General features: G+C 39.7%; 2 protein-coding genes across 2 annotated transcripts; both read right to left on the reverse strand.

The window, feature by feature from the left end:
- Positions 1 to 2,125: 2,125 nt before the first annotated feature.
- Positions 2,126 to 7,601, reverse strand: LOC138039207 (neuronal pentraxin receptor-like). The gene is made up of 3 exons (XM_068885404.1): positions 7,287 to 7,601; positions 5,191 to 5,422; positions 2,126 to 2,698 (listed from the first exon to the last, which is right to left on the reverse strand). Exons 1-3 carry the CDS (start codon positions 7,522 to 7,524, stop codon positions 2,311 to 2,313), a joined length of 858 nt encoding a protein of 285 aa, XP_068741505.1. The 5' UTR covers positions 7,525 to 7,601; the 3' UTR covers positions 2,126 to 2,310.
- Positions 7,602 to 11,593: 3,992 nt separating this feature from the next.
- Positions 11,594 to 20,642, reverse strand: LOC138037024 (uncharacterized). Its single transcript, XM_068883035.1, has 4 exons — positions 19,772 to 20,642; positions 16,708 to 17,034; positions 14,620 to 14,851; positions 11,594 to 12,074 (listed from the first exon to the last, which is right to left on the reverse strand). The coding sequence occupies exons 1-4, from the start codon at positions 20,640 to 20,642 to the stop codon at positions 11,687 to 11,689; spliced, it is 1,818 nt and encodes a 605-aa protein (XP_068739136.1). The 3' UTR covers positions 11,594 to 11,686.
- Between the last annotated feature and the right edge of the window lie 492 nt (positions 20,643 to 21,134).

The following is a 21,134-nucleotide window of genomic DNA, read 5'->3' on the forward strand; positions in this document are numbered from 1 at the left end:
AATGACTTAGAGTTCCGAGCATACAAATACTACAAGACTGGTAGGATATGTGTGCAAATGTTCCTCGGTGTACAAAAGTCACTCAGAGACACAATACAGAGTCTTGCGTTACTTAAAAGCCAGAAGTATCGATCTCTCTCATTTGGACTTTGCCCATCAGTTTACGTTATTAGTATTTCACGATAATTCCAGATTGGTACATACGGATTTGAAGTAAAGAGAAAAAAAGAAAGATTTACTTCAGTTTGTCCATGTTGTTGTCAAAACCTTACAAATTGGTCATTCCAAAAATGCGTACAGCACGTGCAGCACGATCGTAGCCGTCGTCGTTTCTTGAACTCCCTGTTATCTAAATTTAGAATACAGGTCCCGCCAAAGAATGGCCAATCAGATTGGTCTTAATGACCATGAAATATCCTGATTGGTCCGCAACCAAGAAGCCGCACGGGGAATTCCTCGCGCTAAATGCAAAATCGTGCGTGTAACGCAATGCAGCTACGTTTTGTTCTCGCAAAAATCTATTAGGAGCCGTTCTAAAAATAGGCAATAAGAGGTGGTATTCACGTTACGTCATCGCCGCCATAAAACAAATGATCTCTTATTAGCTCTTTTTGCTCGTCTACCAGCAATTGAACATTACATCATTGTTATCTGTGTCTCTAGAGATTGGTGCAAAACCCCATATATCGTAAATTAATGTGCCTCATTCCATCGCAGATCGAGACGTCTGAGTTATTAACTTATAGCTCCAACCCATACGATTAGGGCCAATATTGCGCGATCCTTGTTTGTAATTTGTTCCAGTTCCCAACAAGATTTTTTGGTGTAGCAGACACGTTAATTTCCCAAAATTTGAAAATTTACCCCCTTTTTCGCGTTATTTTCCTTTGTTGGGAAGCAAATTTCCCTTCGCATCGTGTAAATTGAAGTCTCATTGATTTCCAATAGGCTAATTGACGCGAGAGTTAATTTCCCACAGCTACAGCATCTTTTGGTAGACTTAGGAAGAGAGCATGGAACAACAAAATGCTCACAATGAAGACCAAGATCAGAATGTACGTAGCATGCATACTGAGGTACCTTCCTCTATAACTCAGAACAGGAGAATTTAGAAAGGACTTAACATGTTCCACCTGCGCTGTCTGCGTAAAATTCTGGGAATCATCTGGCAAGACAAAGTCACCAATAACGAAATCCTTGCGCGAACAAATCTTTCACATACGACTGCAATTATCTGCAAGAGGAGACTAAGAAGTGAGACGAAAAGACGACTGTAGAATTCCGAAACAGCCAATACACGTAATTTGGAGGACTGGGAAGAAAAATTTCAACGCCGTATCCCACAACCGCGCACGGCCTTAGGTGTTGTTCCCAAACTCCCTGCAGTATTTCCATCGCCAAAACTCAACAGATTATTCAGTGTCTACCACATTTCCTGTTACTGAAAGAACATTCAAGTAGACCCGACAAGCTCTAATCTCGCCTTTGCCATATTAAATTCGAAAAAAAGGCCGCGCGCGTTTGTGGGATACGGCGTTAAAATTTTTCTCCCCAGTCCTCCGAATTACGTCACCAGATCACCTGGCTGGTGGGGGAGGAACGCGTGACGAAACCCCAAGACCGGGGGACGCTGCGTGGGATCCGGAGGCTATGTATCTCAGTGAGATTTTTTAGCTCCTGGCAAATCCCCCGACCGTTCTAAAGGGATTTTGTTATTGTAGTCGCATTCGCTTAATAGTCTTACACGCTACAAAAAGTTAGTCTGGCCGACCACATTTCACAAAACCGGAACACCTTGTCTTCCTCTTCGCTAACAAATTCTATGTTCTTACACCAAACAAGTGTTGAAAGTTAAGGATTGTGAGACAGGCGCTACGGTTTACAGTCCTTGTTCACAAGACTTGAAACTCTAAAAATTAAGGATCTAATTTCAAAGGCAGCACATTTCCTCTGATATTTTAAGAATTTGAGAGTTTTTGTTAAACGCAATCCAAAGGATATTCGACCTCCTTGGGAGGCCCCTCATACTCTAGAAAGTGCCATTAAATGTTCATACATCAAGTGTGGGTATTTTATTGAAAGTTGCAGTACTGGCCGGACGATTAAAAAAGGCTGTAATTGTTTCAAAAGTTCCAACGTTTAATGGACTAGATGTGATTAAAATCTCAGACACCAATGTTCACCCTCCTTCGTTAAATCTACTTTAAACAAAGCCAATAATGAAACAGCGATACACACGGCAAAACATTTATTGAAAAAAATGATTCATGATGCTTTCATGCAGCAATGCCAGACAACTAAAGGTGAATTTTACACTTCGCAAGCCGATGGGGAGATAACCCTTACATTGCCTCTGATTCCTACTTTAAAATCAGACCATTTCTTGACGTTACCCTGCCCCACATGGCACGATTTCGAGATTTTCAAGATCTCTCTTAAAGAGAGAACTCGGTTCCAGATATTGAGGCCCGTCAGCTCTCCGAGGTAACTTTGAGTTGGGTCAAAGTCGCCACCAAACGAATCTTGCTCTTGTCCGACAGTGAGGATTCCGTTGGTCTTTATTTTATAACCAGTCTTCAACTGAGACCCTTGGGCTTGCTTGTTGCCATCTTTGTAAACTTTCCAAGAGCCATTCGTGCTCTCCCATGTGATACAAACGTGATGCCAGTTACCGTCATCAACAGATACACCGGTATCTCTGCAAAAAGGTAAATTAATGTCATTCATTTTCACTTGTCAAACAGTTTTCAGTTTTCAGTGTTGAAAGGAATCTACTTTTGCTTCAGTGTTGGTTTCGCATTGACGACCTTTGTCAGTTAATCAGAACCATAAGGCAGGCACATACATGCATTTTAAAATTATGGCCAATAAATGGAAGTAAGCCTGCCAGTGACCTTCTCCCATAGAAATCTGTACTTTTCTTACGCAGATGTTGACAAACGAACAATGCCAAAACACGGTTTACTTGCTTAACAATATACATGAAAAAAATACTCAGTTCTTAATGCCTAAAATAGAGTGGAGTTCTCATAAATCAATTTGTAACATGAGTGCAAATAACAGCAAGTTTCCAAGTTTACAGGTGAATGGCACTAAATGTCATCAAACAGTCAAGCCTCTCAATTGTGTTTGTAATTTGTGGTAGTACACTTTATAAGCGCACTACACACAATGTCATCGGGGCTGTCTGTAGAAAACTATTTTCATCTTTATCATTGTGACCGATAAGATTGTTTAGGTTGAAATTCCCACGGAGCAGTGCGCAAAACTATTGTCCGGTAATAGAAATTATGAACTCTTCATTCAGAATAAACGAAACAGTAAAATATCGCACCTTAGTTTTCACAAATTGCCTGTGAAAGCGGCCAGAGACAGAAATTTTGCCATAAAAGCGTACCCGCACCATGGAATAAAATACTGTCAGTTCTGTTTCCCGGATTGACCCTGTGGTTTCCTTTCGAGTGAAAAAACGCGTCTCTCTTTTCTGCCTGCATTGTCGTTAATTTGAGGCAGAGAAGAGAAACCCAACAACAAGTTTAAGTCGAGGGCTCCCTTTGAACTTTGTTCGGTGGCCAACAAACTTTGGTGTCGGCGAGAATTGCAACTTACAGGGTTTTTTACGGGTCCGTTGGAAGCGCGCTTGAATTTCAACAAATGGCCCCAAAAGCGGCAAAAATTTGTGACGCGGATGAATAATACAGCAGCTTCTATTTCAAACAATGGAATTACCTGGTGATTAATAACCTGATCTAGGAGAGTGAATTTTTGACTTTGCAGAGACAATAGTCAACTGCAAGAGTTGGACGATAGTGATCTTTGTGTTGAATTCACACATTTCTTCTCACATCGTGGCTTTATAACACTTGAAAGAACAAAAAAAGCAAAACAACGAAACAACAATCCGATGTCTTGCCGTCATTTTGTCACAGTTGAATCCAGTGGATAGTAACACGCAAGGTAATTTGATCACAGACGGCCGGTGAAATCGATGTCACTTTCGATTTTGCGATTTAATTGTGCAGCCAAAAGTACAATAGAAAAATCGAAAGTAGCAAAAATTTCCCAAAACGTTTTTCGCTGATGGCAACTTTTATATTCGTGGCAAAATATTTGTGTTGTTTTCAAATTTTGTTGCTGGTGACAATTTTTTTTTCTCCATCGACACTTCCTAAAAACGTCCTTGCGCTCTTGCTACAAAGTGTGTATCAATATTTATTTACTTTTGCGTAAATAGTTGTTTTGCATAAGGCAGGCTAACAAATTCTGTAGCTTGCTTAGCTCGTATTTTTGAGCGTTAAAATAGAATTTTCGGTCCTATGTTTCTGGTAGCAAGTCGTATATTTTGAAGTTTCCCATCGAGACACTAACCCCGCCGGATAAGGGAGGATTAACTTCAGTGAACTTTTGTCGTGGAAACTGTCAGACGCTCAGAGCACACGCTTAAACTTGTCGCGAAAAAGAAGTTGAACTTCATGTCAGCCTGGAAGCCAATGTTTCTCAATTTTCAATCTTTCTGGGTTTAGCATTTTACTAGTAACTACGTGTCTTCTCAGGAAGCTATTTTCCGAAGAAATCTACGATGGCACTATAATGATTTACGATACCAAAACAATATCGTGTACTATTACAGCTACATATTACGTTCTGGAAAACAAAACGTAGCTCCGTTGACAGTTATGGAGTAAATTACTGCTCTACCACACGTTACTAATTCGATTAACGCTAAGTGCATTACGCGACCAAGAGCTTCGCGTGATGACGTACTCGTTTCCGAAAGAGAGTTTACACACCAGAGATTGAGTCTTGGTTGGAGTAAAAATTTGACCACCGCTAGGCGACGGAGTTTACTCAGTTCAAAGGACTACCGCCACATCACAGGGTATCACAAAGCATATAAAAAGAGAGGTATACAAACAATGGCAGGCACGCGGTGGAGGAGGTGAAGGGAAATGTGAAATTGCGATGAGAGCCAAACGATCATCACTTTGTGATGGTGAGCACTAAAAAGGGGGCGAGCACATGTTAGCTCGGGCTTATATTCGCCTCCTGAATAGCTCTCAGACATGATTGGTCAGAAACCTGATACACTTATCAAACCCACCCGAGACTGCAAACCGTAAATCTAAACGAATGCCTTGCCATAAAAGTTCGATCATGATATATTGATATAATCTTGACTTTTTCCCTTACACTGATTGTTCGTTGACGTAGAACCGAATGTCTGACATCCTGCCCATCACGATTTCATTGTAGTTCGTTGACAAGCTGTAACTCACGACTGACAGATAATTGGATGTCTTTTCAGTGGTACGCACTCGGAGGCAAATCGTAAAAGCACTGGTTACCTCCAGACCATGATGGATAACGTAATCATTGATTCCAACGTTGGTGAAATAAAGGTCGAATTCCCTCGTAGGGAAACCTGTTGAGACACATAACAGAAAGCATTTTCGTACAGCTTGTATAGATTCATCCATCCCCACGTCACCTACTCACCCTGTTATCCTACTAAGTCGTTTCTAATGTGCAAAATACTGCTAACTACTGTACTGCACAAAAAACTTTATATTATTAGTTATTTATATCTGTAACGAGAGAAATTTTTATTCTAAAAATACCGCCTCTAAGTAGGAAACAAAAAGGGAATAACATGACTTTTTTCGGGAATATTGTTTATTTGCGCCCTAAAATGACACTACAAGGGCGCAAATAAACAATATTCCCGAAAAAAGTCATGTCATTATCATTATTATCAATAAACAAGGCCAAATGATATCAAGAATGCGAGTTTTAATAATACAAGCTAAGTGAATAACGAATTCAAAGTCACTTCAAATCATCATGTAAGTGTTGGTTGAACAAGCTATTAAAGAATCAACTCAGTCCAGTGAACGTATTTAAAATTACCGAAAAAATGCGTAAAATCGTCTATAAATAATAGGCATATCACAAAGTTGAAGCAAGAACCAATCAGCTGTAGGGCTGATAATGCATTAGCAGCCCGCTGTCAGTCTTTTGCGGCCCGCTGAGCGTGTGTTTTGAAGAGGCCGATTTTCTATTTGGCCGCGTATATGGTAATAATGACTATTTCATTTAAATGATCATGTTACAGGATTAATTACACATCAATGTGTCTTGCTCATCTATTTGTTGCTGCATTCCAAGCTACAAATGCTATTACACAAAAAGAAAATATTTCCTGACCTTAAAACGTTTTTGGCTCAGAGCTATAGCCGAAAATCTGGGTAAGATAAGTTAGCTTTTTTCTGAGAGGTCCTTATGTCGGCACTTTGATTTATAACAGTGAGATGGATTTTAAATGCGAATACTGAATGGGCGATTGCATGGTGAATTGAAGCTGGCATATTTATTACAAGGGCACACAGAGTATATCGTAAAACTTACTTCTTGAGCACTAATGAGGAGAAAAAAAAAAGATTTACCAGCAGAAGAAAAATGAGCAAGACTTCAGTTTCCATTGCGGAAAAAAATTCAAGTAAACAGAGCAACTTCGCGTGTGATGAAGTCTTGAATTTCAAGTGCGCGAAAAATAGGTGATTTGACGTATATACATTGTATCTGCATAAGAACTTAATTTGCAATGCGGAAAAATCAATGCAGAGCAGAGAAGCTTTGCATCTGCATAAAATCGGGCGTGTCAGCGCAGGATGTGACCATGAATTCTCTACGTTGCAGATCATGTAGTAGATCTGAAAACTTTATTCATTGGACGATTATGTCGAATATTGATTAATTAGTATTTCAATAGAGTTCAAGTTCGGTTGATAGATCGGAATTGCGTTGCACAAAAAACCAACGAGATTTGCCTTTCATTATATAATGCAAAAAGAGCCAGGGAGTTCCCATTTCTGGCAGCGAGTAGTAGTGATTTGCCCGAAAAGGGTTGTGATATACGAACAGTGTGGCGGAATTGTCAAAACGTTTACAGTTTGAATTGTCGTGGATTTCTAACAAATAGGGAATGCTTCCGACAATTCTTCATTTACATGTTTGAAAGAAATGGCTAAAGGGTCCGTGATATACGGTCAATATACCACTTGGCATATTGAAAAGGCTTCTTGAATAGCAGATAAAATGATAGAGCGATTATTGAGCGATCCTTGTACCTAACTAGAAAATCAATGCGGATGTCTTTTCATCAAGAAGCCTGAACAAAAACTCGAGCGCTTTGGGGGGCTCGATTTCATCACCTTCTCGATTAACGGTAAAATGCTACATTAACTGAGCCTAAAAGCTAAATCTATTCATAAGTAATTGTGTTTTACCTGGCTGAATCTGACTGCTTCGATTTTTCACAGTCTGAAGTTCTTTCCTCAGGTGGTCGATGTCTTGTTGGAGTTGTTTATTTGCCTCGCACAAGTCGCACTTGTCACCTTCCACGGACACCTTTATCGTTGGATTACAGTGACAAGCGGATAGAGTGAGATCGCTGGGTTTTTGTGCTTCTGAAAAAGAAGCAAACGCAACCGCGATAAGCAGGAAATAGAGCCCAACATTTGCCATCTTGTTGCTTGATCTGGAAGAGAGCAACCGTAGAGATCGAGAGGTACACTGCTCTGTGCACTGCGTGAGCCGGAATGACCAAATCGATACTTTTGGGATGAAAAATAAGTTGACGTGGGAATGTGGCGTCAGGCAAACAGCCAATCAAGTTAGACTGTCGCTGCTTGTCTTTTAGCAAAATGCCTTGTCAATGGGCGGGATCTATTTTCTGACGCATATTCGCCAGCACTCATGTCTTCATGAATGTTCGAGGCCACATGACGGAGTCAAATACACTGTCGTAAATACGAAATGTGAATGTGTGGAGCTGGAAAATAAACCGGCCCAAAAACCCATCAAAACACTCGAGACAACATAGAAAATGAAAAGTACTTAAGTGAATTTTATTTATCTGACTGTCATTAAAACGGATTGCAATTTGTACATATTAAGGAAGATTTCCCTTGATCAGTTTAATCGAGCCGAATTTGACCTTTGGAAATTATAGTACATGTAAGAGATCAATAACCGTATCAAGTACCTTGTGGTCATGATGTGGCCTCGAATCCCCAGTGTTGTCTACCGGTGGTTGCACAGCGTACTTCCACGTTTAACGACTGCAGAATTAAAAATGAATTGCCATGCTTGCCGACCAATCGTCGTTGTATAGGCAGAATACGTGTTTCTCTCAAATTAGTACAAATTAAATAACTTACCCTGTCATACAGTATTGTGTCCGCGTTCTTCCCAGTGTCGAGAAAATCGGAGTTAATGCGATCATATATCAGTATTTTAAAATATGTTTAAAGATATGTCCAGGATTAAAAGCGTTAGCAAACATTTGTTAGCTGCTTTTGCGATTTTGCGATATTTGAGGCTTTTTGAGGGCCCCTCTGACTTTGTCACTCTGGCGTTTGTTCTCTTGCTAAATTTGCTGTTTCTGCGATATTTCAGATTCTTCTTACCAACGATTTTGCCGTCATAAACAAAATCCATGTTACTTTTCCGAATTTTGATAAATCCGTGGCTTTTTGAGGGCCCTTCTTTGCCTTTGTTGCTTGCCGGGCCTGGTGTTTCTTTTCCTGGCCAAATTTGTTACTCTTGCGAGTTTGCGATAAATGTTGGTCGGGAGAAAAGCAATTAGTTATATTCCACTTTTGCTATAATTGTTGGAAACTTTTGCTAGCATGAAATTTTCTTACGACGGCAAAATCTTTGCTAGCAAGAATCACAAATAACGCAGAAACAGCAAATTTAGCAAGAGAGAAAATACCAGGGCCCGGTTGTTCAAAAGTCCATTATTGCTAATCCCAGATCAAAAGTTAACCAATGAGTTCATTTATCTACTCCTAAATGTTGTTCAGCGCTGATATTCGGCAAAACTGTACATTCGGAGAAGTCAATTTTGAAAAAAAAATAAGCAATAGAAACGCAACCCATGTCAAATTGTCATACTGAATATAGAACCTTTGTTTCTGTCGTAAAATCAGGCAAAATTCAAATGTTTCTCCGAGTGCTTAAGATTTTGTGATTTAGAGATTAATCTGAAAAGTAAATAGCGGAGCCTGCAAGCCCGGCGGGCGAGAAGAATAGAGCGAGGAAAAGTGTCCTGTTTATCTAGTGCGTTGTTTATCCACTGCTCCACGGCATCTATTTATGAAGTAAATCAACTAAATTTAACAACCGCCAAATGTAAAAAGTTCCCCATAGGTGCGACTGATCGTGATACCAATAACGCGAGTTTCTGTTATGAAAAGTAATGACATCAGCGGATGAACACAGCAAAAACATCAGCTAGGTCCATATCTGTGAAAAGAAAATAGGTAAAAGTTGGATTATAAAGATGCATATAATCCTAAGAGAAGTAAACACCAGAGTTCATTAAATACATCAGCCATCCCTTCCACAAATGAACGACGCATAAAACATAAAAAAGCATTAAATGGCCGGAAAAAGAAATATCATGACTATATTCTTGCACGTATACATGTGACCATGTTGCGTTTACAATGTTAGAAAACTGGGATAACGAGAAATCAGTCCAAACCTTCTGCGACAGTTCTCCGATTCAGGAGCTCGATGTGCGTACTTATGAAACAAGAGTGAACATCGTTCTGCGTATTTTTATCTTCAGTTATCAAATGGTCTTGATAGCACAAGTGTTATTAACATTTTTTAAAAATGCAACCACTCTTTGAGATTAAGGAACATGTTTCGATGTTTCAAACAACGAACATGTTCCTAAATTCTTTCCCACATCTCGTACCCAGGCCATGTGTACAGTTTGGTCGTATTTGAATTCTTTTGTCGCAAGCAAGGCTAACGTTTACAGGATACTTCGCAAAATTTTGGAGCGAAGGAAAATTTTGCCAGCTTTTTCTTCTATGTAAGTAACCAGGTAGCCTTTTTTTCTTTATTTTAAACTATAATTTTGCTTCAGAACGTCCATGATACACATGATGAGTTGTGTTTGGTAAGAGTTACTTTCCAATTTTAGTTAATCGACTTGGAAGCCTTGGTCGTGTTAGTCTGTCCATGGTTTTTATTGCTAGTTTTTGTCCAGAGTTGCGGCTTGTTGTTCTTCTCTTTTTCCTTTCTTGACTCGGCACGAGGGGGTCGGGTAGAGGTCCGGCGCTGGACTAGAAACCCCCTTGCTCGGTTGCGCTCTACCCCTGAAGATTCGCAGCCATTTACGAGCCTAGTGGTGTCGCAGTCAGCTTGATTTTCTCCTCCGGATTTTTGGATTCACCTCGTGGAACTGGTGTTTCATATTCCATGGGATTTCTTTAGTTTTTTCCATATATTTTTGAAGAACGAAGATTTTAGTGTAAAGATTTTTCATCTTTATTATTCCCATTTTAAAGAACGAATAATTTTCATGGTCAAATATTTATTAATCCCTCCTACGTGATTTAGTTTTTCGTACATGTACTATCTGACTGTTTCTGAGATTAAAGTTTTAATTTCACACAGAATTTGTTTCGTTTGTTAACCTTATTTTGGGGTTGAGAGTTTGCTTTGTGAACATCTCCCCCTCATTTTACAGACTAACCATAACTTTTGTCTATGATTTTCCCTCAACTCACCATCCACACACACACTATTCTCCATAACTACCTAATGATTAATGGATGTTTTAATTAGTAGAGAGAAACCCCTTCTTGTAAGGCGGATTCTTCTAAAAACACCAACTAAGATACAAAACACGAGTTTACCGAAAACTTTAAAACGGCCTCTGATTGATCCGTAATTTACGACCGGATGTGGTATTTCGTTTCAGCAGAGGCTAGTAGGGACCTTATGCAAGGACGATGACCACGGCTACGTGAATGTTGTCTAAAAACATCAAAATGGAAAACACACGCGCAGGGTGTGCAGAGCTTTTGTTTTTGCTTATCATAGCTATTGTTTTTTGGTGTATTCGTACCCGTCTTCGTCGTCGTTGCGTAAGCTCCCTGGTGGGGTAGGAACGCGTGACGAAGGCCCTAAGATCGTGAAAGGCTGCGTGGGATCCGGAGGCTATGTATCTCAGTGAGATTTTTTAGCTCCTGGCAAATCCCCCGACCGTTCTAAAGGGATTTTGTTATTGTAGTCGCATTCGCTTAATAGTCTTACACGCTACAAAAAGTTAGCCTGGCCGACCACATTTCACAAAACCGGAACACCTTGTCTTCCTCTTCGCTAACAAATTCTATGTTCTTACACCAAACAAGTGTTGAAAGTTAAGCATTGTGAGACAGGGGATACGGTTTACAGTCCTTGTTCACAAGACTTGAAACTCTAAAAATTAAGGATATAATTTCAAAGGCAGCACATTTCCGCTGATAATTTAAGAATTTGAGAGTTTTTCTTAAACGCAATCCAAACGATATTCGACCTCCTTGGGAGGCCCCTCATACTCTAGAATGTGCTATTAAATGTTTGTGGGTATTTAATTGGGTATTTAATTGAAAGTTGCAGTGCTGGCCGGACGATTAAGAAAGGTTGTAATTGTTTCGAAAAATCCTACATTTAATCGACCGGATGGGATTAAAATGTCAGACACCAATGTTCACCCTCCTTCGGTAAATGTACTTTAAACAAAGCCAATAATGAAACAGTGATAACACACAGCAAAACATTTATTAAAAAGAATGATTCATGATGCTTTCATGCAGCAATGCCAGACAACTAAAGGTGAATTTTACACTTCGCAAGCCGATGGGGAGATAACCCTTACATTGCCTCTTATTCCTACTTTAAAATCAGACCATTTCTTGACGTTACCCTGCCCCACATGGCACGATTTCGAGATTTTCAAGATCTCGCTTAAAGAGAGAACTCGGTTCCAGATATTGAGGCCCGTCAGCTCTCCGAGGTAACTTTGAGTGGGGTCAAAGTCGCCACCAAACGAATCTTGCTCTTGCCCGACAGTGAGGATTCCGTTGGTCTTTATTTTATAACCAGTCTTCAACTGAGATCCTTGGGCTTGCATGTTGCCATCTTTGTAAACTTTCCAAGAGCCATTCGTGCTCTCCCATGTGATACAAACGTGGTGCCAGTTACCGTCATCAACAGATACACCGGTATCTCTGCGAAAAAGATATAGAAATGTCATTCATTTTCACTTGTGAAACACGCTTTTCAGTTTTCAGTGTTGAAAGGAATCTACTTTTGCTTCAGTGTTGGTTTTGCATTGACGACCTTTGTCAGTTAATCATAACCATAAGGCAGGCACATACATGCATTTTAAAATTATGGCCAATAAATGGAAGTAAGCCTGCCAGTGACCTTCTCCCATAGAAATATGTACTTTTCTTACGGAGATGTTGACAAACGAACAATGCCAAAACACGGTTTACATGCTTAACAATATACATGAAAAAAATACTCAGTTCTTATTTCCTAAAATAGAGTGGAGTTCTCATAAATCAATTTGTAACATGAGTGCAAATAACAGCAAGTTTCCAAGTTTACAGGTGAATGACACTAAATGTCATCAAACAGTCAAGCCTCTCAATTGTGTTTGTAATTTGTGGTAGTACACTTACAAGCGCACTACACACAATGTCATCGGGGCTGTCTGTAGAAAACTATTTTCATCTTTATCATTGTGATCGATAAGATTGTTTGTGTTGAAATTCCCACGGAGCTGTGCGCAAAAATTTTGTCCGGTAATAGAAATTATGAGCTCTTCATTCAGAATAAACGAAACAGTAAAATATCGCACCTTAGTTTTGCTAAATTGCCTGTGAAAGCGGCCAGAGACAGAAATTTTGCCATAAAAGCGTACCCGCACCATGGAATAAAATACTGTCAGTTCTGTTTCCCGGATTGACCCTGTGGTTTCCTTTCGAGTGAAAAATGCGTGGGTTTTTATATCAGTTCCCTCTTCCCACGGTCTCTCTTTTCTGCCTGCATTGTCGTTAATTTGAGGCAGAGAAGAGAAACCCCGGGAACAAGTTTAAGTCGAGGGCTTCCTTTGAACTTTGTTAGGTGGCCAACAAACTTTGGTGTCGGCGAAAATTGCAACTTACAGGGTTTTTTACGGGTCCGTTGGAAGCGTGCTTGAATTTCAACATATGGCCCCAAAAGCGGCAAGAATTTGTGACGCGGATGAATAATACAGCAGCTTCTATTTCAAACAATAGAATTACCTGGTGATTAATAACCTGATCTAGGAGAGTGAATTTTTGACTTTGCAGAGACAATAGTCAACTGCAAGACTTGGACGATAGTGATCTTTGTGTTGAATTCACACATTTCTTCTCGCATCGTGGCTTTACAACACTTGAAAGAACAAAAAAAGCAAACCAACGAAACAACAATCCGATGTCTTGCCGTCATTTTGTCACAGTTGAATCCAGTTGATAGTAACACGCAAGGTAATTTGATCACAGACGGCCGGTGAAATCGATGTCACTTTCGATTTTGCGATTTAATTGTGCAGCCAAAAGTACAGTAGAAAAATCGAAAGTAGCAAAAATTTCCCAAAACGTTTTTCGCTGATGGCAACTTTTATATTCGTGGCAAAATATTTATGTTGTTTTCAAATTTTGTTGCTGGTGACAATTTTTCTTTCTCGATCGACACTTCCTAAAAACGTCCTTGCGCTCTTCCTACAAAGTGTGTATCAATATTTATTTACTTTTGCGTCAATAGTTGTTTTGCATAAGGCAGGCTAACAAATTCTGTAGCTTGCTTAGTTCGTATTTTTGAGCGTTCAAATAGAATTTTCGGTCCTATGTTTCTAGTAGCAAGTCGTATAATTTGAAGTTTCCCATCCAGATACTAACCCCGCCGGATAAGGGAGCATTAACTTCAGTGAACTGTCAGACGCTCATAGCACACGCTTAAACTTGTCGCGAAAAAGAAGTTGAACTTCATGTCAGCCTGGAAGCCAATGTTTCTCAATTTTCAATCTTTCTGGGTTTAGTATTTTACTATTAACTACGTGTCTACTCAGGAAGCTATTTTCCGAAGAAATCTACGATGGCACTATAATGATTTACGATGCCAAAACAATATCGTGTACTATTACAGCTACATATTACGTTCTGGAAAACAAAACGTAGCTCCGTTGACAGTTATGGAGTAAGTTACTGCTCTACCACACGTACGCAATGCGTACCTATTTCTTATAACATTGCATTACTAATTCGATTAACGTTAAGTGCGTTACGCGACCAAGAGCTTCGCGTGATGACGTACTCGTTTCCGAAAGAGAGTTTATACACCAGAGATTGAGTCTTGGTTGGAGTAAAAATTTAGCCACCGCTAGGCGACGGAGTTTACTCAGTTCAAAGGACTACCGCCACATCACAGGGTAACACAAAGCATATGAAAAGAGAGGTATACAAACAATGGCAGGCAAGCAGTGGAGGAGGTGAAGGGAAATGTGAAATTGCGATGAGAGCCAAACGATGATCACTCTGTGATGGTGAGCACTAAAAAGGGGGCGAGCACATGTTAGCTCGGGCTTATATTCGCCTCCTGAATAGCTCTCAGACATGATTGGTCAGAAACCTGATACACTTATCAAACCCACCCGAGACTGCAAACCGTAAATCTACACGAATGCCTTGCCATAAAAATTCGATTATGATATATTGACATAATCTTGACTTTTTCCCTTACACTGATTGTTCGTTGACGTAGAACCGAATGTCTGACATCCTGCCCATCACGATTTCATTGTAGTTCGTTGACAAGCTGTAACTCACGACTGACAGATAATTGGATGTCTTTTCAGTGGTACGCACTCTGAGGCAAATCGTAAAAGCACTGGTTACCTCCAGACCATGATGGATAACGTAATCATTGATTCCAACGTTGGTGAAATAAAGGTCGAATTCCCTCGTAGGGAAACCTGTTGAGACACATAACAGAAAGCATTTTCGTACAGCTTGTATAGATTCATCCATCCCCACGTCACCTACTCACCCTGTTATCTTAGTAAGTCGTTTCTAATGTGCAAAATACTGCTAACTACTGTACTGCACAAAAAACTTTATATTATTAGTTATTTATATCTGTAACGAGAGAAATTTTTATTCTAAAAATACCGCCTCTGAGTAGGAAACAAAAAGCGAATAACATGACTTTTTTCGGGAATATTGTTTATTTGCGCCCTTGTAAATGACACTATCAATAAACAAGGCCAAATGATATCAAGAATGCGAGTTTTAATAATACAAGCTAAGTGAATAACGAATTCAAAGTCACTTCAAATCATCATGTAAGTGTTGATTGAACAAGCTATTAAAGAATCAACTCAGTCCAGTGAACGTATTTAAAATTACCGAAAAAATGCGTAAAATCGTCTATAAATAATAGGCATATCACAAAGTTGAAGCAAGAACCAATCAGCTGTAGGGCTGATAATGCATTAGCAGCCCGCTGTCAGTCTTTTGCGGCCCGCTGAGCGTGTGTTTTGAAGAGGCCGATTTTCTATTTGGCCGTGCATATTGATACATGATGACTACTATTTCATTTAAATGATCATGTTACAGGATTAATTGCAGTTCAACGTGTCTTGCTCATCTATTTGTTGCTGCATTCCAAGCTACAAATGCTATTACACAAAAGGAAAATATTTCCAGACCTTAAAACGTTTTTGGCTCAGAGCTATAGCCGAAAATCTGGGTAAGATAAGTTAGCTTTTTTCTGAGAGATCCTTGTGTCGGCACTTTGATTTATTACAGTGGGGTGGATTTTAAATGCGAATACTGAATGGGCGATTGCATGGTGAATCGAGGCTGGCATATTTATTACAAGGGCACACAGAGTATATCCTAAAACGTACTTCTTGAGCACTAATGCGGAGAAAGAAAAAAAGATTTACCAGCAGAAGAAAAATGAGCAAGACTTCAGTTTGCATTGCGGAAAAAAATTAAAGTGAACAGAGCAACTTCGCGTGTGATGAAGTCTTGAATTTCAAGCGCGAGAAAAATAAAGGCGATTTGACGTATATATCTGTCTAAGAACTTAATTTGCAATGCGGAAAATTTAATGCAGAGCAGAGAAGCTTTGCATCTGCCCAAAACTTAAAAATATAAATCTAATAAAATTGGGCGTGTCAGCGCAGGATGTGACCATGAATTCTCTACGTTGCAGATCATGTAGTAAATCTGAAAACTTTATTCATTGGACGATTATGTCGAATATTGATTAATTAGTATTTCAATAGAGTTCAAGTTCAGTTGATAGATCGGAAATGCGTTGAACAAAAAACCAACGAGATTTGCCTTTCATTATATAATGAGCGCTTAAGCAAAAAGAGCCAGGGAGTTCCCATTTCTGGCAGCGAGTAGTAGTGATTTGCCCGAAAAGGGTTGTGAGATACGAACAGTGTGGCGGAGTTGTCAAAACTTTTACAGTACTAAATGAATTGTCGTGGATTTCTCACAAATTAAGGGAGTGATTCCCGACAATTCTTCATTTACATGTTTGAAAGAAATGGCTAAAGGGTCCGTGATATACGGTCAATATACCACTTGGCATATTGAAAAGGCTTCTTGAATAGCAGATAAAATGATAGAGCGATTATTGAGCGATCCTTGTACCTAACTAGAAAATCAATGCGAATGTCTTTTCATCAAGAAGCCTGAACAAAAAACTAGAGCGCTTTGGGGGGCTCGATTTCATCACCTTCTCGATTAATGGTAAAATGCTACATTAACTGAGCCTAAAAGCTAAATATATTCAGAAGTAATTGTGTTTTACCTGGCTGAATCTGACTGCTTCGATTTTTCGCAGTCTGAAGTTCTTTCCTCAGGTGGTCGATGTCTTGTTGGAGTTGTTTATTTGCCTCGCACAAGTCGCACTTGTCACCTTCCACGGACACCTTTATCGTTGGACTACAGTGACAAGCGGATAGAGTGAGATCGCTGGGTTTTTGTGCTCCTGAAAAAGAAGCAAACGCAACCGCGATAAGCAGGAAATAGAGCCCAACATTTGCCACCTTGTTGCTTGATCTGAAAGAGAGCAACCGTAGAGATCGAGAGGTACACTGCTCTGTGCACTGCGTGAGCCGGAATGACCAAATCGATACTTTTGAGATCAAAAATAAGTTGACGTGGGAATGTGGCGTCAGGCAAACAGCCAATCAAGTTAGACTGTCGCTGCTTGTCTTTTAGCAAAATGCCTTGTCAATGGGCGGGATCTATTTTCTGACGCATATTCGCCAGCACTCATGTCTTCATGCATGTCAAAACATACGGATTCGAGGCCACATGACGGAGTCAATACACTGTCGTAAATACGAAATGTGAATGTGTGGAGCTGGAAAATAAACCGGCCCAAAAACCCATCAAAACACTCGAGACAACATAGAAAATGAAAAGTGCTTAAGTGAATTTTATTTATCTGACTGTCATTAAAACGGATTGCAATTTGTACATATTGATTATGGAAGATTTCCCTTGATCAGTTTAATCGAGCCGAATTTGACCGTTGGAAATTATAGTACATGTAAGAGATCAATAGCCGTATGAAGTACCTTGTGGTCATGATGTGGCCTCGAATCCCCTGTGTTGTCTACCTGTGGTTGCACAGCGTACTTCCACGTTTAACGACTGCAGAATTAAAAATGAATTGCCATGCTCTCCGATCAATCAGTGAAGTTATGACTCCGTCGTTGTGTAGGCAGGATACGTGTTTCTCTTGGGTTAGTACAAATTAAATAACTTACCCTGGCAAACAGTACGGTATCCGCGTTCTTCCCAGTGTCGAGAAAATCAAAGCTAATGCGATCATATATCAGAATTTTAAAATATGTTTAAAGATATGTCCAGGGTTAAAAGCGTTAGCAAACATTTGTTAGCTGCTTTTGCGATTTTGCGATATTTGCGGCTTTTTGAGGGCCCCTCTGACTTTGTCACTCTGGTGTTTTTTCTCTTGCTAAATTTGCTGTTTCTGCGATATTTCCGATTCTTCTTAGCAACGATTTTGCCGTCCTAAACAAAATCCATGTTAGTTTTGCGAGTTTTTTATAAATCCATGGCTTTGAGAGGTCCCTGCCTTGCAAATGAAGCTTGCCGGGCCTGGTGTTCTTTTTCTTGGCCAAATTTGTAAAAAGCAAGTAGTTCTAATCCACTTTTGCTATAATTGTTGGCAACTTTTGCTAGCATGAAATTTTCTTACGACGGCAAAATCTTTGCTAGCAAGAATCGCAAATAACGCAGAAACAGCAAATTTAGCAAGAGAGAAAATACCAGGGCCCGGTTGTTCAAAAGTCCATTATTGCTAATCCCAGATCAAAAGTTAACCAATGAGTTTATTTATCTACTCCTAAATGTTGTTCAACGCTGATATTCGGCAAAACTTTACATTCGGAGAAGTCAATTTTGAAAAAAAAAAAAAAGCAAAAGAAACTCAAGCCATGTCAAATTGTCATACTGAATATAGAACCTTTGTTTCTGTCGTAAAATCAGGCAAAATTCAAATGTTTCTCCGAGTGCTTAGGATTTTGTGATTTAGAGATTAATCTGAAAAGTAAATAGCGGAGCCTGCAAGTCCGGCAGGCGAGAAGAATAGGGCGAGGAAAAGTGTCCTGTTTATCTAGTGCGTTGTTTATCCACTGCTCCATTGCATCTATTTATGAAGTAAATCAACTAAATTTAACCACGGCCAAATGTAAAAAGTTCCCCAAAGGTGCGACTGATCGTGATACCAATAACGCGAGTTTCTGTTATGAAAAGTAATGACGTCAGCGGATGAACACAGCAAAAACATCAGCTAGGTCCATGTCTGTGAAAAGAAAATAGATAACAGTTGGATTATAACGATGCACATAATCCTAAGAGAAGTAAACTACGCAAGCGCAATAAACTCCAGAGTTCAGTAAGTACATCAGTCATCCCTTCCACAAATGAACCACGCGTAAAACATAAAAAAAGCATTAAATGGCCGGAAAAAGAAATATCATGACTATTTTCTTGCACGTATACATGTGACCATGTTTCGTTTATGATGTTAGAAAACTTGGATAACGAGAAATCAGTCCAAACCTTCTCCGACAGTTCTCCGATTCAGGAGCTCACTGTGCGTGCGCATACTTATGAAACAAGTGTGAACATCGTTCTGCGTATTTTTATCTTCACTTATCAAATGGTCTTGATAGCACAAGACAGTCTTACTAACAATTTTAAAAATACAACCACACTTTTGAGTTTAAGGAACATGTTTCGATGTTTCAAACAACGAAACATGTTCCTTAAGCTTAAAAGTGTGGTTGTATTTTTAAGAATATCTTTAGTTATGCGTGTAATGTCAACATGCATGTAAACAGCAAAATGGCGCACATGAAAACACGCAAGAAGGAAAAGTTAGATGCTTTTTATACCTGCGACAATAGTTGTGGTGATATGAAGAGAGATTCTAACAGGGCACACCGCTATTGAGCGAACAGGAAGAAGTTAAACAGTTTTGGCTAGCGCTTGTACAGACGGTATCACAGACACCACCTATAAGCGTTTTACTCCTTTGAATAAGGAAAACAACATTTAATTAGATAAGGGTACCTTTCCTATTCCTGCAAGGACACAAACATGGCCGCTGTAACGTTAGGTAAATCAAGCGAATTACAGCTACAGTAGATTCGCCTGACGGGGATGCAGCCATTTCCCTCCTTTTCTTCCTGTATTTTTTTTTTAGTTTCTTCTCGTTTTTCAAGGGGGTTGCGGTGACACAGGAATTGATTCAACACCTCTTGATGAATGCCCTAATGGAACAAGCACGAGTCGATCCAGCATTAGTTATTTGCAAATTTGGGATTTGTCAGACTCACCCTCTGAGTTATACACGGAGCAACTTTTCTTCTTGCTGTAAAGGATGCTCAGGGGATTTCTTTTTTCACAGGAACAGGGGTTAGTATCAGTGCTGATCATTAACCAGCCTGCATCGTTTGGACAGCTAGCGTACGTTTCGGATATCTCAAAAGAGCGGAGAACATCTTTAGCTTCCTCAATGATTGGTTGAAGCTCAAAGTGCTCCAGACTTGAATTACTCATGAGGTCATCCCACGTTCCCATCGGTTTATCTAAGGGCCTGTAGTTGTCAAGATCGTTCAACAGAACTTGCCCTTCTGTTATTTTTTCTTTTTTGCTCATTATTACGGTTGTGGTTCCTTTGTCGGCTTTCTTCACAATGATAGTTTTGTCACGTAATAGGTTCTTCAATGCACGCCTTTCACCGGGTGATAGGTTGTCCTTCGGCCTCTTTATAGGAATGTTTGCTAGTTCAAATTTTACCTCTTCTAGGAAGGTTTCTAAGGCCACTGATTGTTGGACCGGTGGTTCCCACGTTGATTTAACGTAGAATGGGTGTTGTTTGTTTTCTTTCCCGTGAAAGATGTGTTGGAGGCGCATTCGTCTTGCGAAAAGGTTAAAATCTCTTAAAAGGTTGCGCCTTATAAAGTCTTCATTTGTCACGGGTGTTGGAATAAACTTTAGACCCCTTGATAACAAGGCTATCTGTTCATCTGTAAATTGTTTATCTGATAGGTTCTTGATATGCTGTTTGCGTGACTCAGTTGCTTTTTGAAAGCGCTTTTTATCTTTCTCCCTTTTTCTCTGTTTCCTTTTGCGATTCTTTAACGTTTTATTTGGGTTGGTTTGACCATTATTTCTCGTTTCTGAGGAGGCAGAGAATGCACACATATAAGATTTAACTTCTTTATTGTTTGCTTGTGCCCTCAGATTTACAAGAAGCTTGTCGACCTCGTTAAGCTTAGCTTTCAATTCTACGGCTAGTTTGTTAACATCACTCTGTGTTAAAAAGAGTTGACAGGCCTACACGACTCCCTTGTACGTGGTCTGGTTTCTGTTGCCTTTGTCATAATTTTGCTCTCTTGAGTACATATTTGAATGGATGCCTCTTTTAGGCGGCTCCCGTAGTATTCATTTAGCAATGGTTTTTGCCCTATGAGGCTTTACATTTGAATCTCTATACTGCTGTGTGATACGTTTTCTTCCAAGAAAATAGTTGTTCTCAAATGACTGATTTATGGAGGGGCGTAGCCTGGTTTTTCCGTTTAGCTACGCACAGGAAGGGGGGTCTAGGAGGGTCTAGGGGCATGCTCCCCAAGAAAAGTTTATTGTTAAGGCCTCGGAAATGCCATCGGAAATGCCATCGTGATCTTGGGAAAAGTA

The sequence above is a fragment of the Montipora capricornis genome, chromosome 2 (genome assembly GCF_036669925.1).
Source record: "Montipora capricornis isolate CH-2021 chromosome 2, ASM3666992v2, whole genome shotgun sequence".
Taxonomy (NCBI): Eukaryota; Metazoa; Cnidaria; class Anthozoa; order Scleractinia; family Acroporidae; genus Montipora; species Montipora capricornis.

Bases quoted from the DNA above. Each gene is read 5' to 3' on its own strand.
- LOC138039207 (XM_068885404.1), bottom strand. From the start codon at position 7,524: ATGGCAAATGTTGGGCTCTATTTCCTGCTTATCGCGGTTGCGTTTGCT. The intron at 5,423-7,286 runs GTAAAACACAAT...GTGTCTCAACAG, and splicing joins AAGCAGTCAGATTCAGCCAG to GTTTCCCTACGAGGGAATTC. The intron at 2,699-5,190 runs GTAAGGGAAAAA...ACCTTTTTGCAG, and splicing joins TACGTCAACGAACAATCAGT to AGATACCGGTGTATCTGTTG.
- LOC138037024 (XM_068883035.1), bottom strand. From the start codon at position 20,642: ATGTGTGCATTCTCTGCCTCCTCAGAAACGAGAAATAATGGTCAAACC. The intron at 17,035-19,771 runs GTGAGTCTGACA...TGATCTCAAAAG, and splicing joins CTCCGTGTATAACTCAGAGG to TATCGATTTGGTCATTCCGG. The intron at 14,852-16,707 runs GTAAAACACAAT...GTGTCTCAACAG, and splicing joins AAGCAGTCAGATTCAGCCAG to GTTTCCCTACGAGGGAATTC.